General features: G+C 40.4%; 1 protein-coding gene across 6 annotated transcripts in view; it reads right to left on the bottom strand.

The window, feature by feature from the left end:
- erc2 (ELKS/RAB6-interacting/CAST family member 2) overlaps window positions 1-17,138 on the bottom strand; it is a 41,871-nt gene that overhangs the window by 8,470 nt on the left and 16,263 nt on the right. For 3 of the 6 annotated variants that reach the window (XM_057361655.1, XM_057361656.1, XM_057361657.1), the window contains 10 exons: window positions 15,639-16,076; window positions 13,402-13,476; window positions 11,768-11,923; window positions 9,527-9,694; window positions 9,146-9,313; window positions 7,231-7,368; window positions 6,227-6,367; window positions 5,710-5,850; window positions 5,297-5,332; window positions 3,842-4,044 (listed from right to left, as the gene is read on the bottom strand). In XM_057361655.1, coding sequence (XP_057217638.1) covers window positions 3,842-4,044; window positions 5,297-5,332; window positions 5,710-5,850; window positions 6,227-6,367; window positions 7,231-7,368; window positions 9,146-9,313; window positions 9,527-9,694; window positions 11,768-11,923; window positions 13,402-13,476; window positions 15,639-16,076 — 1,664 coding nt within the window. Of the gene's footprint in view, window positions 1-2,067; window positions 2,191-3,841; window positions 4,045-5,296; window positions 5,333-5,709; window positions 5,851-6,226; window positions 6,368-7,230; window positions 7,369-9,145; window positions 9,314-9,526; window positions 9,695-11,767; window positions 11,924-13,401; window positions 13,477-15,638; window positions 16,077-17,138 lie in introns of all 6 variants that reach the window. The other 3 variants (XM_057361652.1, XM_057361653.1, XM_057361654.1) reach the window with 2 other exon arrangements.

The following is a 17,138-nucleotide window of genomic DNA, read 5'->3' as shown; positions in this document are numbered from 1 at the left end:
AGGGGCAGGAACAGGAAGTGGAAAATGCCACAGGTGACAGGAAGAGGAAAAACAAGTCGAGAAAGAAAACCTTTAGAATTCAGTGAAATAAAGTATTACCGGCTGGAAAGAGTCGCGTGAGAAAGGAGAAGCCGTTCAGAATGGGTCCTGAGGTCAATAATGCAGGATGCATCATCATCAGTGAAAGCCACTGAGCTCAGCTCTGCAGCGGCCCGTGAAAGCGCCAACATGCAGCAATGGGACAAGAGCGCTCAGTTGAGCAGTAAAGGCCAAAGAAGAACCCAGCTCAGAGCCGAGCTGACACGGCAGCGCTGCACATCGTGTCATGCAGGCCGGTAAGACAACCGTTGTGGAAGTTTCGCAGGCCGAGGTGGATGAGGATGGAGGGGAACCATTCAATAAAGGGTAGGACAAAGCAGTGAGTAAAGAGGACAGACTTTAAAAGGAGGATCGAGTTGTTATGGAGCAAAGACATGATTGAGGGGAAAGACAGCAGATCAGCATGTGAAATAGGTGTTAGGGAGTTGTGTTTAAAATATGTTAAAAACATTACAGAGATCCCAGATGCATGTATGTCAAAGATTACCAGACCAGAAAGTATAATCACGAATTCTCCCTCATGACATGACAAACGTGTTGCACTTTCATCCGTGAAACACATTTTACAGAATGTTGATGTGGTTTTTACAATACAAAGTATACGCCGAGTACGGGCTGTCAAGCACCAAATACCCAATAGAAATAAAAGTAGTCCACACAACTAGTCTGCGGAAGTCAGCTTTGTGTAAAGACGGTCGTTTTTGGATCTTAATGGCACACATTTCGGGAACACATTTTGCACCTGCTTTTGTGTTTCACAGAAGAGAATGTGCATTTTCGGGTGAATGTGATTTGGGTTTTGATGTCCAATGAACATGATGTCATGCCAAGTGTGAAGTCATCACACATTTTACGCAACGTGAACAAAATCATACTGAAACCGAGCAACCATCTGGATTTAGAATGAAAGACATCTCACGTGAAGCCAAAAAATGTTGTTTTACCAATGCGCAAAATACATAACACACATAATGACACCTGATGTACACATGGACTCTGTTCCAAACCCTAGTGAGCCGCCTAGCTAGGCACGCGTCTGTGGACATCAAAAGTCATTTTGCCCAAAATGTATAGGGCACAGAAAGTCAGGAACGAGTTAATTATGAATAAAATATCTTTTTAAATATAGACAGAAAACAGGTTCATTTTGTGCAATGGCACTATTTCAGACAACATTTTAATACACTGCAAAAAATGACTTTCTTATTTAGTATTTTTGTCTTGATTTTCAATACAAATGTCTAAAAATTCTTCAATCAAGATGCATTTTCTTGATGAGCAAAATGACCTGAGAAAATAAGTCTTGTTTTTAGACAAAAAATATGACATTTCAGTGAATTTGTGCTTAAAACAAGAAATCTGCCAATGGGGTAAGAAAAATCATCTTAAAATGTCAAACTTAATTCAAGATTATTTTTATTACCCCATATTGGCAGATTTTTTTTTTGCTTGTTTTTAGCACAAATTCACTGAAATGTCATATTTTTTGTCTAAAAACAAGACAGGTCATTTTGCTCATCAAGAAAATGCATCTTGATTGAAGAATTTTTAGACATTTGTACAGGAAAACAAGACAAAAATACGAAGTAAGAAAGTCATTTTTTGCAGTGTAGTAATTGAGTATCATTTGTGCATCGTATATGTGGATTGAATTTGGTTACGATGTTGTCATAGAAGTCAGCTGCCTATGTAGACAATAAACAGCGAAGCAGCGCGCTCGAGTTTACAACAGAGCCACACACTTCAACATACATTTGTTTGAGCCTACTGTACATCCACTGATTTTTACATATTTCAAATGTAAAACATTTTCATTGCATGAAATGACCTAACGCTTTGTTGTTTGCAAAACCAGTGGAACACAGACAGTCATGCAACAGAGAGTCACCAAAGCGACGGCCACAGAAAGCATGGCAGATGCCAACAGATAAATGCAGCCGGGCCGTGGTGCCAGGACAGAGCACTCACTTTCCCAGGAAGTCCCACATCATGCCCCCAATCTGCTGGGGGGCAGCGGACTCTGAGGGGGGAGGGTCAGAGGGGGCTCTGCCACCAGGGCGGGGCGAGGGGCGGGCAGCGGGGGGAGGAGGGCTGGGCCACAGCGAAGGTGTTATGAGGATACAGTGGAAGGAGTGAGCGAGTGAATGATGTAATGTTGAAGGACAGTAGCATGACCCGTGAAAGAACACGAGGGGATAGACAGACAGATGACGTCATGGAATAGAGATGAAGGATAGAATTAAGATATGCCATAGAGGGATGAAAAAGCAAAAGGACCGAATATGAAGGATGGTGGAAGAACATGAGGAGGAGGAGGTCATAACAAGTGACAGAAGAGAGAAAGGGTCGGCGAGGCGGCAAAAAAAAAGAACAGAAATACACCATTAATCGCACCACATCAACACCGAAAGCATGTGCATGACAACTGAGAAAAAGCAACAAGACTTTTAAATCAGAGCTGAAGAACCTTTAAAGAACCGGTTTAGATGCCCGAATCTATCACAGACAGTTCACACTGACACAGATTTTAATGCTAGAAGTCTCCTGTTCACTCCACCGCAATTTACTACGTTACTTATAAAATATCAATCCCTTCTGACAATGATTTTAAAAAATGGAGAGAAATAACTTTTTAAAATGATTATTAATTTGTATTATATTTAACATCATAGTTAAACTTCGAATCTTTGTCAGTTTGAACAGAAAACAGCAGAGACTACGAACGGTCCAATAATAATAAACAACGGAAAGTGTAAATATACAAATTTATACAGAAGCAGTTGTACATGAACATGCTAAACACACGCACACACGGATCTGTTGAGAGAGGCGAACATTAAAGCGCAGGAAGAGAGAGGCGATCCACCACCACTAACACAAGCTCAATATTCAAAACATGTCAGAAACACGAACTACTGATGACATCATGAATGCAGCATTACAGAGAACAGCTATATTCGCTATACACCGCAAATATTCGCAACCGTCACCATTTTTCTCCTCTAGCAGATGAATTATTGACAGCAGAGTGCAGTCTGGTTTGTACCGCATGAATATCAAAAGCAGATTTTTGACGTAACACCAATTTGATACGAGGCGGTACAGTAGAAAAATTGTGAACCGATGCTGTCAGGACCAGAGACGATTGTAAACTGAGAATACACTGCCGCTGCGATACGAGACCAGATCGACAACACCTGGATCGAAATTCAGACATGGTGAGCCGTCTTAAGCTATAATAAAATTTGAATTTGAACCTGAATTGATATGTTTAATAATACCAGTTAAATGTTTGCACACATTTATTCATTATGTAATATTAATATTTTACGGATTGTAAAACCATCTTTGAAAGGCGTCAGTAGTTCCACCTTTACATACAGTACGATAAACAAGAATATACGGGTTTTGTTAAAACTGAAATAAAAAATAGTCACCAAATGTGTTTAAGATGTTTTATATATATTTTTGTACACTCTTTCTACCAACCAGATGCATTCTGGGATGCTTCCCCCCAGTATGTATACAGTATATGTATGCTGTAATTTTCTTCACTATCCGATTCCCTAACTCATGTATTAAACATTTAATTTGAGCATATTTGATGATAATCTAAGCATAGGCCTTCTTTAAAACAATCAGAAATATTCATTTCACAAGTCAACTGTGTTTCCGAAAAGGTCATGTTCACACTACAACAGGCATCCGTGTTAGAACGCCCGTAAGGTTAGTTCATCCTTACCTTTCCAGTTCTGCGATCTTCTTATCTTTATCGTTTTTCTCGGTCTCCACCTCTCTCAGGATGTCTAGTAACCTCTCGACCTCCGTCTGGGCTTTGCTGGACTCATCTTTGTAGAAGGACACCTCCTTCTCCAGCAGTTTCACCCGGTCCACGTATTCTGGGTTTCCACGTGTGATCTGCTGTACCTCCACCTCATGGGCCTTCTGTATGGGGATCGCCATGGAAACCCAACATCAATTAAAGAAATGCAGAAACGTATGAAGGCACACCTCTTTATAGACAGCAGCAATATGATCACGACAAACAAGACACATCTTACGAAGCAGATCAATAAAAACAGGCACGCTTCAAAGAACATATCTCACATTAAAAAAAAAAGATTAAATCATATTTTACTATTTGACTCCCACGAAGATGAAACAAAACGAGATGCAGTTGAAAGTGAATATGAGAAATCATGTTAAAATTAGGACTGATAAATTATTCAAGTTATTAAACTTAATAAAAGCAAAAGTGAAGAACGATACAGCGTAAATCATCCAAGCTTATGTGTGCAACTGTATCACATCTTTGTGTAACAAAGGCAGCCCGAAGTGAGAACAGATTCCAGAGAGTGGAAGCGAAGGGAACATGCAATGCAACATGCAGTCGAGGTGCTTTTATTATTGCTCTTCGGCTCAATGGTAGGATTCTTTGCAATGCACGTGTTTTCAAACAGCCAGACGGATGTGTCCGAGTATCCGGGTATCACATCAAAGACACAAATGAGTACTTTACACATGGAAGCATGAGGAAACATATACCGTGCTATGTTTAAAACATTCTGAACGGGTCTCACAATGTCATATTCAACATAAATATCATATAATTAGACATCAGCATAAAAGAGATTTTTATATTATTAGTTCGACCACTGACGTTATACACAGTTAATATATAACAAAATACAAAAAAAATTTAACAATGGAATCGGGCCAATATTGAGGATGCAAAAATCTGGAAAGATCTATATCTGACAAATGTTGTTGAACTACAGAGGACAATTTACTAATAATTATAATTTACATCATTAAATTGCTGCAATATATGGTCATGCTCTGTAATGTATATGTTTACTAATAAAATGATTTGTTTTTATTTATTCTTATATATTTCTATATTTTTTGCATCATACATAATATGTACCCGCTGCATCCTGCAGGCCATTGGTGGTACTACAACAACAAAAGCCCAAACCGTTCCACCATAACCCAGACTTTAGGAAAAAACTGTCCCTAATATGTATATTGAATTGAAACATCAGACCATAATTTAAATAATGTAGGACGCTGAAGCACAAACTACAATTCTATACAGATCTCCAGAAACAGAAGAGAAATAAATCCAGTAACAAACTGAGTAAAGTGTCCTCATGCTTTCACGGCGTACTAAGTACAGATCCGGAGAAACACTTACAGGGTTGTTCATCTGACTGAACAGCTGCTCTGCTTGCTACATTGCAAAGGAGGGAATTATGGGATTGAAGAGGAGAGGAGGGTTGAAGGAGGAGACCCAGGAAAGCTTTCACATTAGCTCAGAGAATGTAAGTAACCAGAGAGCAACAGAAGAATTTTGTCTCAAATCTAAGCGTGCTGCCTACCCGACAGCATTTAAGCAGTGTTATTATCTTATGGATAAAACAAAATTCCCATGATGCCCTCGAAGATGAGTGCTGATGCAGAAAACACATTCAATGAAATGAATTCATTGAATGTTAATACAGTATAGAGGTAGACTAAAGTTGTCCGTTAACAAAGCTGTTGGTAGATTTAAAAATGTGAGTCGTGAATACATATGATTTGATTATAAGTAAAGAAGGGCCACCACACCTTTTGTAACTGCGTCTCCAGTTTGCTGCATTCCTCTTTCTTCTGCTCGATGGCGATCTCCAGAGACTTGAGTTTGGAGTCTTTTTTGAGACCGGACGAGGCCAGCGAGGAGGCGTGCTCTTTTAAATCTATGAGATTTGACTGGAGGACAAGAGAGACATAACATGAGCTGACAGTTCCGAAAAACTCACACACACACACACACACACACACACACACACACACACACACACACACACACACACACACACACACACACACACACACACACACACACACACACACACACACACACACACACACACACACACACACACACACACACACGCAACAAATCCTGCAATAAAATGGTACGCAGCTGTGTTTTGGAACAGGGGGTATTCGTTGGTTTAAACAGCAAATTGATATTACTAGCTGGTTCCTGGTCTGTTGCTGGACTAGGGTGGTTTATCAGCTAGAAAAACAGCTGTCATCATAATCTGGAATTTTTAGCGAGGAAACGGACACACAGATGTACCTCTTTCTCCGTTAGCTCCAGCTGTAAAGTGTTCACCTTCTCCTTAAGGTCTTTGTTCTCTTTTTTATACGAGTCCACCTCCTCCATCCTCTCGCGATCCTCTCTCTCTCTCTGTTCCTTTAGACGCTCGATAATTCGCTCCTGTGGCAAAAGCACTTCATTAAACCTGCCGCTTGTGGTTAATCGAGCATGATATAATCCTTTCTATTTTTCACACTAATTTTCCTAATAAATAAACTTCTTTATTTTCCTCTTCCACACACATCAGTATGCACTTGCGCTATTCATGCAATCTGTGAACGTTTTCTATCGTTCTTGGCAGCGGTAATTCATCAAATGATGAATAACGGACAATTCATGTCCAGTGATGCCGGTCGTGAAGCGATGCTTTAGTCCCTGCAAAGCATCATGGTTGCGTTCTGCATCCTTCACAACCCACTCAGAACAAGCCTGCAAAACAGGAAACTGCTAATTGGGTTCAATGCTAATTTTATGGGCGTGTTTGTGAAGTTGTCCGATTTGCATAATTGCTTTGGAGAATCTGAAACACCGCAGACAAGCGTATGCAAATAGACCGCATTATCAGCGCGTGCAATTTATTCTTAGTCAACAAGTCCCGCTTAGCGTCACATAAATATGTCGTGGGCAACGAGCTGTGGAAGGCAATTTCTCAAACTGTTTTGAGAGCATTAAGAAGAGGTCAAACTTTGACGCTGACCTTCTTTTATAGTAATGTTAAGAAAAGGCTTTTCTCGGCGTGCAATACAACACCACCCGGTGAAACAAAGTGTAAGTGGTCTGAAAAAACTGTACATTTTAACTGTGTTCAAACTGATTTACTCGTACACGATTTTGGTGCAGCAAGATTGTTGAAAGCATTTCTTCAGTTTGCAGACATTAAAGGGCACACATGGCTGTAGTCTACATTTTTATCACTGCAAGTTGTATTCTTCTCATAACTGTGTATGTGATGAATAAATCTTGATATTAGTGGTATACTGGACCTTCTCAGACAGCGCTTCCTCCAGCGTGACGAGGGCAGTGTCTGTGTTGCTGGAGTCGGTCTGGAGTGACTTCACTCTGTCTTTCAGGTTACCCAGCTGTTTATCTTTATCTCTCAGCTGTTCTTGAAGATTCTCAATCTGTGAGAGAGGTTAAAGGCAGGGTGGGTGATCCTGTCCAGAAACATTTTTTGTCACGTTGGTCGGAAATCTCTTTACATCCTGATAGCAATCAAGAAGTATAGTGGTCACATAATATTTTTATAATTATATTTCTTCTGTGAAGGGAGTAGAACCAAAAAACGTTCGCCCAATCAAAACGTTCTGGCCGAACGCTGTGACTGGTCATGTGTACATTTTCAGCCAACGTATTTTGCATACCACTGCGCACCGTTCACGCAGACATCATACGTCATCAGCGCCGCAGCACGCTCACGTCCGCTGTGTCAATGTAGGGAGAATGGCGGACAATCTGCAACAATCAAACTTTCCTGCGGAACGACAAGTAAAGCTACAAAACGAAAGTCAGTTTTTGAAAAAGCAGTGACGAAAAAACATCTGGATCATGAAAGAGGAAAAACTCGAATTAACATCGGTTCACCTTTTACACGATGGAGACAGCTCCGGCAGGCAAAGGGTGACCATACCATGTTCTTTTGGACAGGTATGTACATGCTTGGAGAAGAATTTAATGGATTTAGTTTGTAATTCGTTACGTGGATTTACGAAAAACATTCATGTGTTTGGACGGCGAAAGCATAGAGGGTGGGATTAAAATTTCCGTGCTAGCAGGCTAAAGTTAGCGCCTTTCCAAATCAACCACTCCACCTTTAAGGGTAAAACAAGATGTAACTTGCCATGTAGTTCATCGTTATTCCATGTTTTAAACGTGGACCTCCTTTGATCGCAAACCCAGAAGTGTCTCAATCAATCTTAGGTGCGCCTTGTTCTGTATTGCGATCTGTTATTCACCTTTATAATATTATCCAAACAGATATGTCGAAAGTGAAACACCACTTAAGAGTGACGAGTGTCACTTTCAAATGTTTAAATATTTTCTGTTGTCCCAGTTTAATATGCAATCGTTATTTTTTTTGAAGAGCGCAAACACTGTGGCTCTAGCACCGCTTTTCAAACATTTGCTTGAGCGATCCAAAGTTTCAGAAACTACTTTCATTCTTTCGAGTCTGTTTATCATACTTTAATGCAAATAGAAACGTTTAAATTAACTTAAATGAACGTGCAGTTGCATGTTTGGTAGCTTGATAATAAGCAGAACGTGTCGTTTATAAAAGCGCTCTGCTCATTACAGCTTCAATATGACGTTTTAAAAGCAATATGAGGCAATTAACTAAGTTATGAATATCCCAAATTGCTAGTATCAAAACAGCAAGTGCACAGGTCACAAAAACACAACGTTTTTGTCTAATAGCTGTCGTCTAAGGAACAGCAGCCACAAACCAGCGTTTGTTTGTGTTTTATAGCATTGATGTATTTTATGGTGAGAACGAAGCTTCAGAAAGCACATGCAGGTCTACTCAAGGCCAACGCACATAGATGGATGACCTAAAGAGCACAAAACGTGGACACCTGAGCAGGGGACGCAAGTTACACGATCTGATGGATCATCTTTCAGCCATCATTTCCATCAGAACGGTCACTGTCCAAGAAAGCCAAGGCACATTTTACACCACAATGTGACGTATGGTGGGACGCCTGTAATGGCACGAGTGGAGGGAATGTTCATCTGTAATAAATTATGAATGTACTATAGATTAGGTTGGATTTAAAAGGATGGTTTCACTCAAAAGCTCCGCCTCCTATCAAGTCCTCACTGCCCCGTCCCTGCTTGCCTATATTGACAATTTGGCCAATGTTTTTAGTTAGTTTAACCTATCCTTTGGACTTGGTGATTTACCTTCTTCTGTAGGACGTTGATCTTGCGTTCTTTGACCTCCAGCATGTCTTTCATATCTCTGATCTCCCCGGCCAGCGTTCCCTTCTCTTCCGTAAGGTCTTGCAGTTGCTTCGTTTTCTTGTTAAGGAACGATTCCTTCTCCTCCAGTCGCAGTCTTAGAGCATCCACCTAGCCAGGAGAACACAAGTACAGAAGACTAAGACAACAGTTAGGTTTTACATCATGAAAACATGAACAACAATACATGGCTTCATATAAAAAGATGTTTTTATGAGTATATGAGTATATTTGAAGACAAATGTGATCAATGAATCAATTTCACATGGCTATGGATAAATGGAAATACGCATGGAGGGGTAGTGGATAGACAGGCAGAATCACCTCAGTTTGTAAGATGGCAGCACGTTGCTCTTTGGCAGTGAGAGATTCTTTAAGCACTTCGATATGCTGTTTGCAGTCTGAATTTTGGTTATTCAGAGTTTCCAGCTTTGTTTGCAGAGCCAAAAGCTCAGACTCTTTTTTGGAAAGTTCCTGCTTTAGCTGGTCAATCTGAAAGACAGCAAGAAAGAAGAGGCAGAGAGCAGAAGTGAGAACGTTTTCTGTGAAGGTTTAGTTTTGCTTGCTTTTAAAGTGTTATTTCAATGCAACCGACAGCTAAAAAAGGTCATTTTAGCGTCAGAAAAAAATATACGTTTTAGCACTAAAAAGTTCAACACAATCCTTAAACCCTTGTTTATGACAACAACGTCTGTATTTAACAATCTAAAGTAAAACAACAATCTAAGAGCTTGTCCACACCGGGACGATAATCGCACGCACTTATCGCCAGCGTTTTTTCGAGACGTTTTCCGGCGTTCAAACCCAAACGATTTCCACTTGCGATGAGCCGAGTGAACATGCAAACTCACTCCCTGACACAGATGGCGAGTAATGAAAAACAGAAATACCCTCGTACACAAGGTGGCGCTGAGCAACTTTATGCTTCTGACACTCGCTTGTCACACAAAAGAAGAATTAATCTTGCTTCCTCTTCGTAAATGTGTGCTCGGGCAAGACTGTTTTGTGCTTGAGCGCCACCAAGTCGGGTTTTACTGTTACTTCAGCAGCTCCAGGCACGTGAACAAAAGCGTCAACCTCATTGGTCGGCCAGTTTTTAACGCGCCGTGTCAAAGAAAAAAAACGAGCCTGAGGCGTTAAAAAAAAAATTACGCTCAAAAAATGAATGTGCACACTCACATTGGAGCCCTTTGTTTAGTCACGAGGCGTTAAACGTCGACGATAAACGTGCGCGATTATCGTCCCGGTGTGGACAAGCCCTTACCAGCAGTCAGTGTGTTAGTATGCTCCGTATACTGCCTTACAAAAGGTTACATAATCTGAATACCATTTAATATACATCAGCCACATCCATTATTGATCAAATAAATTCCATAAATATTACAACAAAACCTAACGAACAAGTTAGCTACAGCAAATACATCACACTGAAATGCCCACGCACACATGCATGGAAATCCATCTCCACTAAACAACAAGCAATGTGCAGAATGACAAAGCCAATAAGTATTCAGACAAACTAGAAACTTCTCATCGATAAACAAACCATGAAATTACCCTACTAGTAGATCGGCCAACAATTAATTTTTTAGTTTGCATCTGTGCATGCTAATACTTCCCAAACATTTGTGATCATCCTCTGATACGAAATCAAATGCAATTTTGGATGCTGTAGCATGTACCAATACTGATGATGGACGTACTGGCTTACTGTATACATTAAAGCTTTAACATCGTACATTATGGCCCAGTTTCACAGACACGGCTTAGCTTAAGCCAGGACTACGCCTTCGTTGAATTAAGATATTTATGTCGCTTTTACAAAAATGCCTTAGAAGAACACATTACTGGTGTGCATCTTAAAACAATGGCACTAACATATTTTAAGATATTTCTGGGCAAGTTTTATTCAGTTATGACAGGTCAAACATTCATTTTAGTCTGGGACTAGCCTTAAGCCTTGTCTGTGAAACCGGGCCTGTGTGTATACTTTAACATCGGCAAAACATTTCACAGAAGATTCAGTAGAAGTACGTGAATTGAGATGTAAATAGGGGAAGAAATGATAATAAAGTGTTACTACAGCAGACAGACAGACAGATGAGTTTTGACAGGACGTATTGTCAGCATAGCCGTGAGAAATTGTTACGCCGTTCCTATTTTAATATCGCCGCTTCTAGCATTACTCGGCAAATCTATCATCGCCATTCAGTAAGCCAGCCATGAATCTTCTCAATAGCACGTTCACTTCGTCTTCACTAAAACACTATTTTTATTTACAGTTTATATGCAAAAGTGAAAGAGGAGCTTTTACAGCCACTCAAAAGGAATCGTGGACACTAATCAAATCACTTTAATGCAATTTCTTCAACTGTACACATGAAAATAACATTTCTTCAACAGACAGTAAAATCACATGCTAAAGTAAAACTTGGTGTCAAAACATAAATAAAACTATCACAATAACCTCTAATGTTATCGCTTTGCCATTGTCTTACATGAATACGTTTTTTGTGTGCGATTGTGACAGCGTATCATGTCAAGTTAGCAAAAAAGTTACTTTACCTTGGTCTTCATGAACTTGGAGTGGTTCTTGTAGACCTCCATCTGTTTGATCTCCTCCTCTCGATCCTCGTTGTTCAGCAATCCATTCGCCTTTAACATCTGAATCTCATCCTCCAGGTCGCGAATGTTGCGCTCCAGGGATGAGATTTTGGTGTCCTGGACAAACAATTTAGTGGAAAAATTAGCCACGCTGTGCTCCATCATCTTAAGCTAGTATGACAACTTTGGGGCGATTCTAAAGACCGAAGCTTCCCAAGCCACGTTCCCAACAGACAGACAGACGTGAAATCGCGTTGTCTAGCAGCAATGCGAGCGAATAGCTGCAATACTGCTGCATAGCCAAAGCAGAATCTGTCTCTCTCATGCTAATGCATCAGCAACTAATCACCATTTGGTAGTAGTGAGCACACATCCAGCCTGCCGGAGAGATGCTCTGGGACACAGAGCTGCGGGTGTGCTTCTTTCTGCTCAGCCCGTGGACTGCGAGGATGAGAGTTGCAGCGTTGCAGCTTCTTCTGCTTTTTAAATAAATAATACAGCGTCTTTGGCATTAGCTATGGTCCATCTCCCATTCAGACATAGGAGAATGTTTGCGGCTTTCTGCTCGCAAGCTTTCGCTGGTAACCCGCCCTTCCCATTAGCGCACTCTCTCTCTCGCTCGCTCGCTCGTTCTTTCTGCCTTTTTTGTTTTCATTGACATCGACAGGCACCATTTTCACGCGAGGCCTTTGAAAGCGAACAGACTGTATAATCGTAGCTCGGCATATCATTAATGTTTTTAAGGGTCTTAAAAATCCAGTTTAAATGTGCCATACTCTCTACCGGTGCTATTTGTTCGCCAAACAAAAGGATGTAATGTTATACATATGTAACGTTATACCGTGCTGCTCTGTGTTGGATAAAATCCATCTTCAGCAAAAAAGCAAACGGATCATGTTTCTCTCAGCCTTTGTCATCCTCTCCCATGCCTGCATTTGAGCTCTCTGTGATGTAAACAACTCCACCTGTTCCCATGGCACCAGAATTAGCATCCCAGCTCAGCCAATAGAGAGAGAGAACAGAGCACTACCAGTGATGCTAAAGGTTAAAGCAGCTTTAAATGCCACTACAGGTGGATCGGGACAGCGGACGCAAAGCTTTTCTTGGTCTGACACTACTTCGGGTGCGTGGAAACCGTGCTGTGTCAAGATTCAGAAGTTAAGACGTGCACAGCACTTTGAATGAGTCGATCCTTGTGCCTTCACGTCACATGGGCGCAGTGGGTAAAATTTAGCTCCAATCAGAGAGAACCCGAGGGGTGTGCACATGCCTCACATGAGGTCATGCTTTATTTTTAGAGCAGTGTGTAATGCTTGTGCTGGCACGAGTCTCTGTCTGCCTCCGAGTGCACAAACCCACTTACAGTTTCATTCAGCCATTAACCGGCATGCTGCAGTGCTCCTAGTCTTCCTCATCCATTCGGTTTATATTATGCATTTTATTTCCGTATTTGTCTTCGAACTATTCTACTTCCTAAAACACAGCATGGCATAAATAATACCCAATAGAGCAATGTATTTATTAAACACGCTGTTAGGGCTGCAATACGTACGCCATAAAATGCAGAAGATGGCAAGATAAAAATGTAGGCTCACCTTCATCTCTATGATAGTCTGAAGGGCTTTAGTTTTGCCAGGGTCTGGATGATGCTGGTTCCTTCTGTGAAGCTCCTAGATGAAATCATGTTTAACATAACAATTGGTTAAATAATATTGTTAAACAATAAGACAAATAATCAATAGCATCACTATCCATCATAAAATCGGGATCCATCTTATATTGTGCACTTATACAGTATCTTTTTTTTCTTTCATTTTTATATTTCATCTCAGCTTTCTACATAGTGGGTTGGGAAATGTTACGTTACAACAATAAAATAAGTAAATAATCTGTGTGGTTGCAACAGTTTGGCTCTCCTTACGCATATGATGTTTTAATAGCATCTGACTTTTACCATAGAAAAAGGTTTATAGTAGCTTACAGTATAAAAAAAAGAAATCTACATAATAAAGTAATTCCCAAAAACAAGCAGTTAAGGTAGATACATCAAACGGGTTTACAGTACCATTAGCGCAAGGTTTTATTTGCTGCTCTATAAATGCGTCGGACGCCCGTCAAGTATTATTGTTTAATCGGTGTCTCCTTTAATCATAATAATATTATATTATATTACAAAAATGGAATAAATAAAAACAAATCACGTTTTGTCAATCCAATGCAAGACGCTGTGATCTCTCTGCGCTTCCTGCGGATTACCGTATGTATCACAATATGCGCGCGCGCGCTAGATTGACCGTGCAATTTTAAACCGCGACTAGCTTTTTCAATACGGCGTGTAAAGTTAAAATAGCACAAACATGTCTCAAAAACATGCGTTTTGTTTCATTCAGTCGCTCTTCTAGCTGTGTCCGAGCGTCTCTCAGCTGCTCCCCGTGCTGCGCAATGTTGGAGGAGAAGCGGCTGTCAAATACAACAGACCGCGATGTAACAAAACATTCAAGGAGATGGTCCTCACTGCACATGCAATGTTTGGTTTGTCAACGGTATTTGATTAGAGAGAAATGAATAAAGTCACTCTATTATTGAGCTTTCATGTTAAAATGAATGTTTTTTACTTTCGTCTTTGATTTTTGAGAAGCAAAGTAGCTCAAGTAGCTCCGCGCTAATCTCACTGGAAGCATCTTGAACGTGACGTCAAATGACGCGTTTAGGTCTGGGTCGATCTGCCGTGAGTTGGAAAAAGAAACGATTTTCTTTTTTACCATTGTATCTACTCAAGAATATTTCGGAAAGACTTGGAAATTTATATAAGTGGAAAATTGGGAAGTATAGTGGAAATGAGTGTTTTTGATGTATTTTGAAATGATATCTGAAATGATAATTTACAAAGTAAAGAACAATACATTACACAGTTATTCATTGTATTAGGTAAATATCATATACATAAAATGAAGTGGGCCTTATGTAAACCAAACTTTTCGCATTTTTTTCAATGATTTTAAAATATGTCATGCCATTGGAACAAATGGAGCTCTGAGTTTAAATGCACTTTATTTAGTGAAGTTTTCTTTCTTTATTATTTTTTTCTGTCTTTCTTTTCTTTCTTTCTCTCTGGCAATGTGATGTAACACATGTTGTATTGTATTTGTGGGAATAAAAAAAATCTAGGGCTGTTCGGTTCCCGAATTTTTGGAATCGATTCCTTGCAGTTGTTTTTGATTCTCCAATTATGAAAGAACTTTTATTTGCTATTCAAAATAACACATTTTTAACACACAAAAAAAAGATCTGCCCTGAGTTCAGAGGTCGTATGCCCGACTTTGAGCAATGTTCAAGACGTTATTTTAAAGTCCGAGGTAGGGAAAATCGGAAAAAAACGCCTTGTTTACAATGCATCATAAATTATACACATAAATAAAAAAGAAAAAGTTGACTCAGTCGCGTTTGAAGCCGTTGTAAATAACCCTCGGGAAATATAAACCTGTGACCGCATTACATCAGTACCACTGCGCCACTGCGTCTGCTTGGCTTAAAAATATGTCTCAACAATATCAATACATTTTTGTTGTTTTATATTTTACATATACTTAATCACTGGTTCTGAAATTAACCATGGTTTTACTATAGTAACCATAGTTTTTAGTTATATTTGTTGTAAAACCACACCAAACACAAATTTTCTTTGGTCTCACCATGTTTACCAACATAGCACATTTACTCATGTAATCGAAACATTTTGGACTGAAAGAATATTGTCTGAAACGACCTATCAAGCAGCATGCTCTAAAATTCCCTTCGTAGCCAAACTGGTGGTGTAAAGCCTCAGCTGTACCTCTCGCAGATGGAGATTTTCCTTCTCCTTCTGGTCTAATATCACCTCCAGGTGGCCCAGCTGAGCTTCAGCGTCCGCGATACGCCTGGCTCTCTCCTGTTCCTCCTCATCCGAAGCCCTCCCTGACGCTGGGGGCAGCCCTTTACTCTGCAACATCTCCAACAGCTTCTTGATGGACTCATCTCTGGCTCCCAACGTCTGCTTCTGTGTCTCGATCCTCAGCTCCATCTCCTCCAGCGTCTTCCTTAACAGAAAGAGCTCCTTGGCCTGCCGGTCGTGTTCGGCTTGGAGCCTGCGGAAGTTCTCTTCCGTCAGCTCGATGGCGGTGAAGTGGTCGCCGCCTCCGGCCCGCGAGCCGCTCTCCTGTTGGAGGAGATGATTGAGGTCGCGTTGGGTTCTCAGTTCGTCCTGCAGGGCCTGGATGGTCAGCTGGAGGTGCTGCGTTAGGAGACAGAAAGGTTACAGGTTCTAGACCTCAAATGTACGCAGCGTGTTTTCAACTAGACCCATTCAGAACATGTTTGGAGAACGGGAAATTGGGTTAGATCTGGAAAAAAGCTCATATGTGGTAGACCCCACTGTCTCACTTTCAGTCTGAACATATTTGATGTCTAAAGGGATGGTTCACCCAGCTTTACTCACCTGTATGTCGTTCCAAACCCATTGTAAGCTTTATTGGGTGAACTAGCCCTTTGTATACAGTTTTGTTGGAGTAGGATTTTGGGCCAATGATATCACTGTAGATGCGAGAATTAAAAATGCAACTGGCCAATGTAACTAAATCTTAATTTTAGTAAATGAATCCAAATGAAGGAAATGACAGTGAGGTCTATTCTAAGAGAGGAAACAGTCAGGAAAGGATCTATTTCTCCAGAGGAAACACTAACTATAAAAGTTTAATAAGGTTAATGACCAAACGGTGCTAGAAATAGTCACAAGATAATGATGTTTTCTAGTCTATGTGGCACATATTGTGCCTGGGGCAGAAGAAGAGACACTAAGAGAAAGTAGATCAGAAAGCCCAGAGAAAATTTGGATCATTAGACTACATTGTGTTATCACAATCAAAACAGACGATTCGGACAGAAGGACTGGCTCAGTTAAATATCACAGGCATGCTGTCGGTTAAAGAAAGAACCAGTCGTCTCAGACTTGGCTACTCCTGCCTCAGCTTATCCTAAAGGGACATGGAGCAGATAAGGAAAAATGTTTCTCATTGATGATGTCTTTAAATACTGATCTGATCCATTTAAACATTACAACATACTACACCGTTTTTAAAATCATCATAGAAAAGATTTGACCAATGATGCATTAGCATTTGTGAAATTTTGTGAAAGTCTGTGTTCAATTTCTGGCGAAGTACTACAATTCCCACCACAGTCATATGGGAATGTTGTGATATATCTTGAAGCTAGTCAATTTGGCTCAAGAAATCAAGCCTGCTGAAAACAAAACTGCTTACTGTTGCGTTTTGCATTCAGCGTTCTAGGTCAGATC

The sequence above is a fragment of the Triplophysa rosa genome, linkage group LG20 (assembly GCF_024868665.1).
Source record: "Triplophysa rosa linkage group LG20, Trosa_1v2, whole genome shotgun sequence".
Lineage (NCBI taxonomy): Eukaryota > Metazoa > Chordata > Actinopteri > Cypriniformes > Nemacheilidae > Triplophysa > Triplophysa rosa.
The sequence above is the reverse complement of the archived record's forward strand: the minus strand, read 5'-3'. Positions and strand labels throughout refer to the sequence as shown.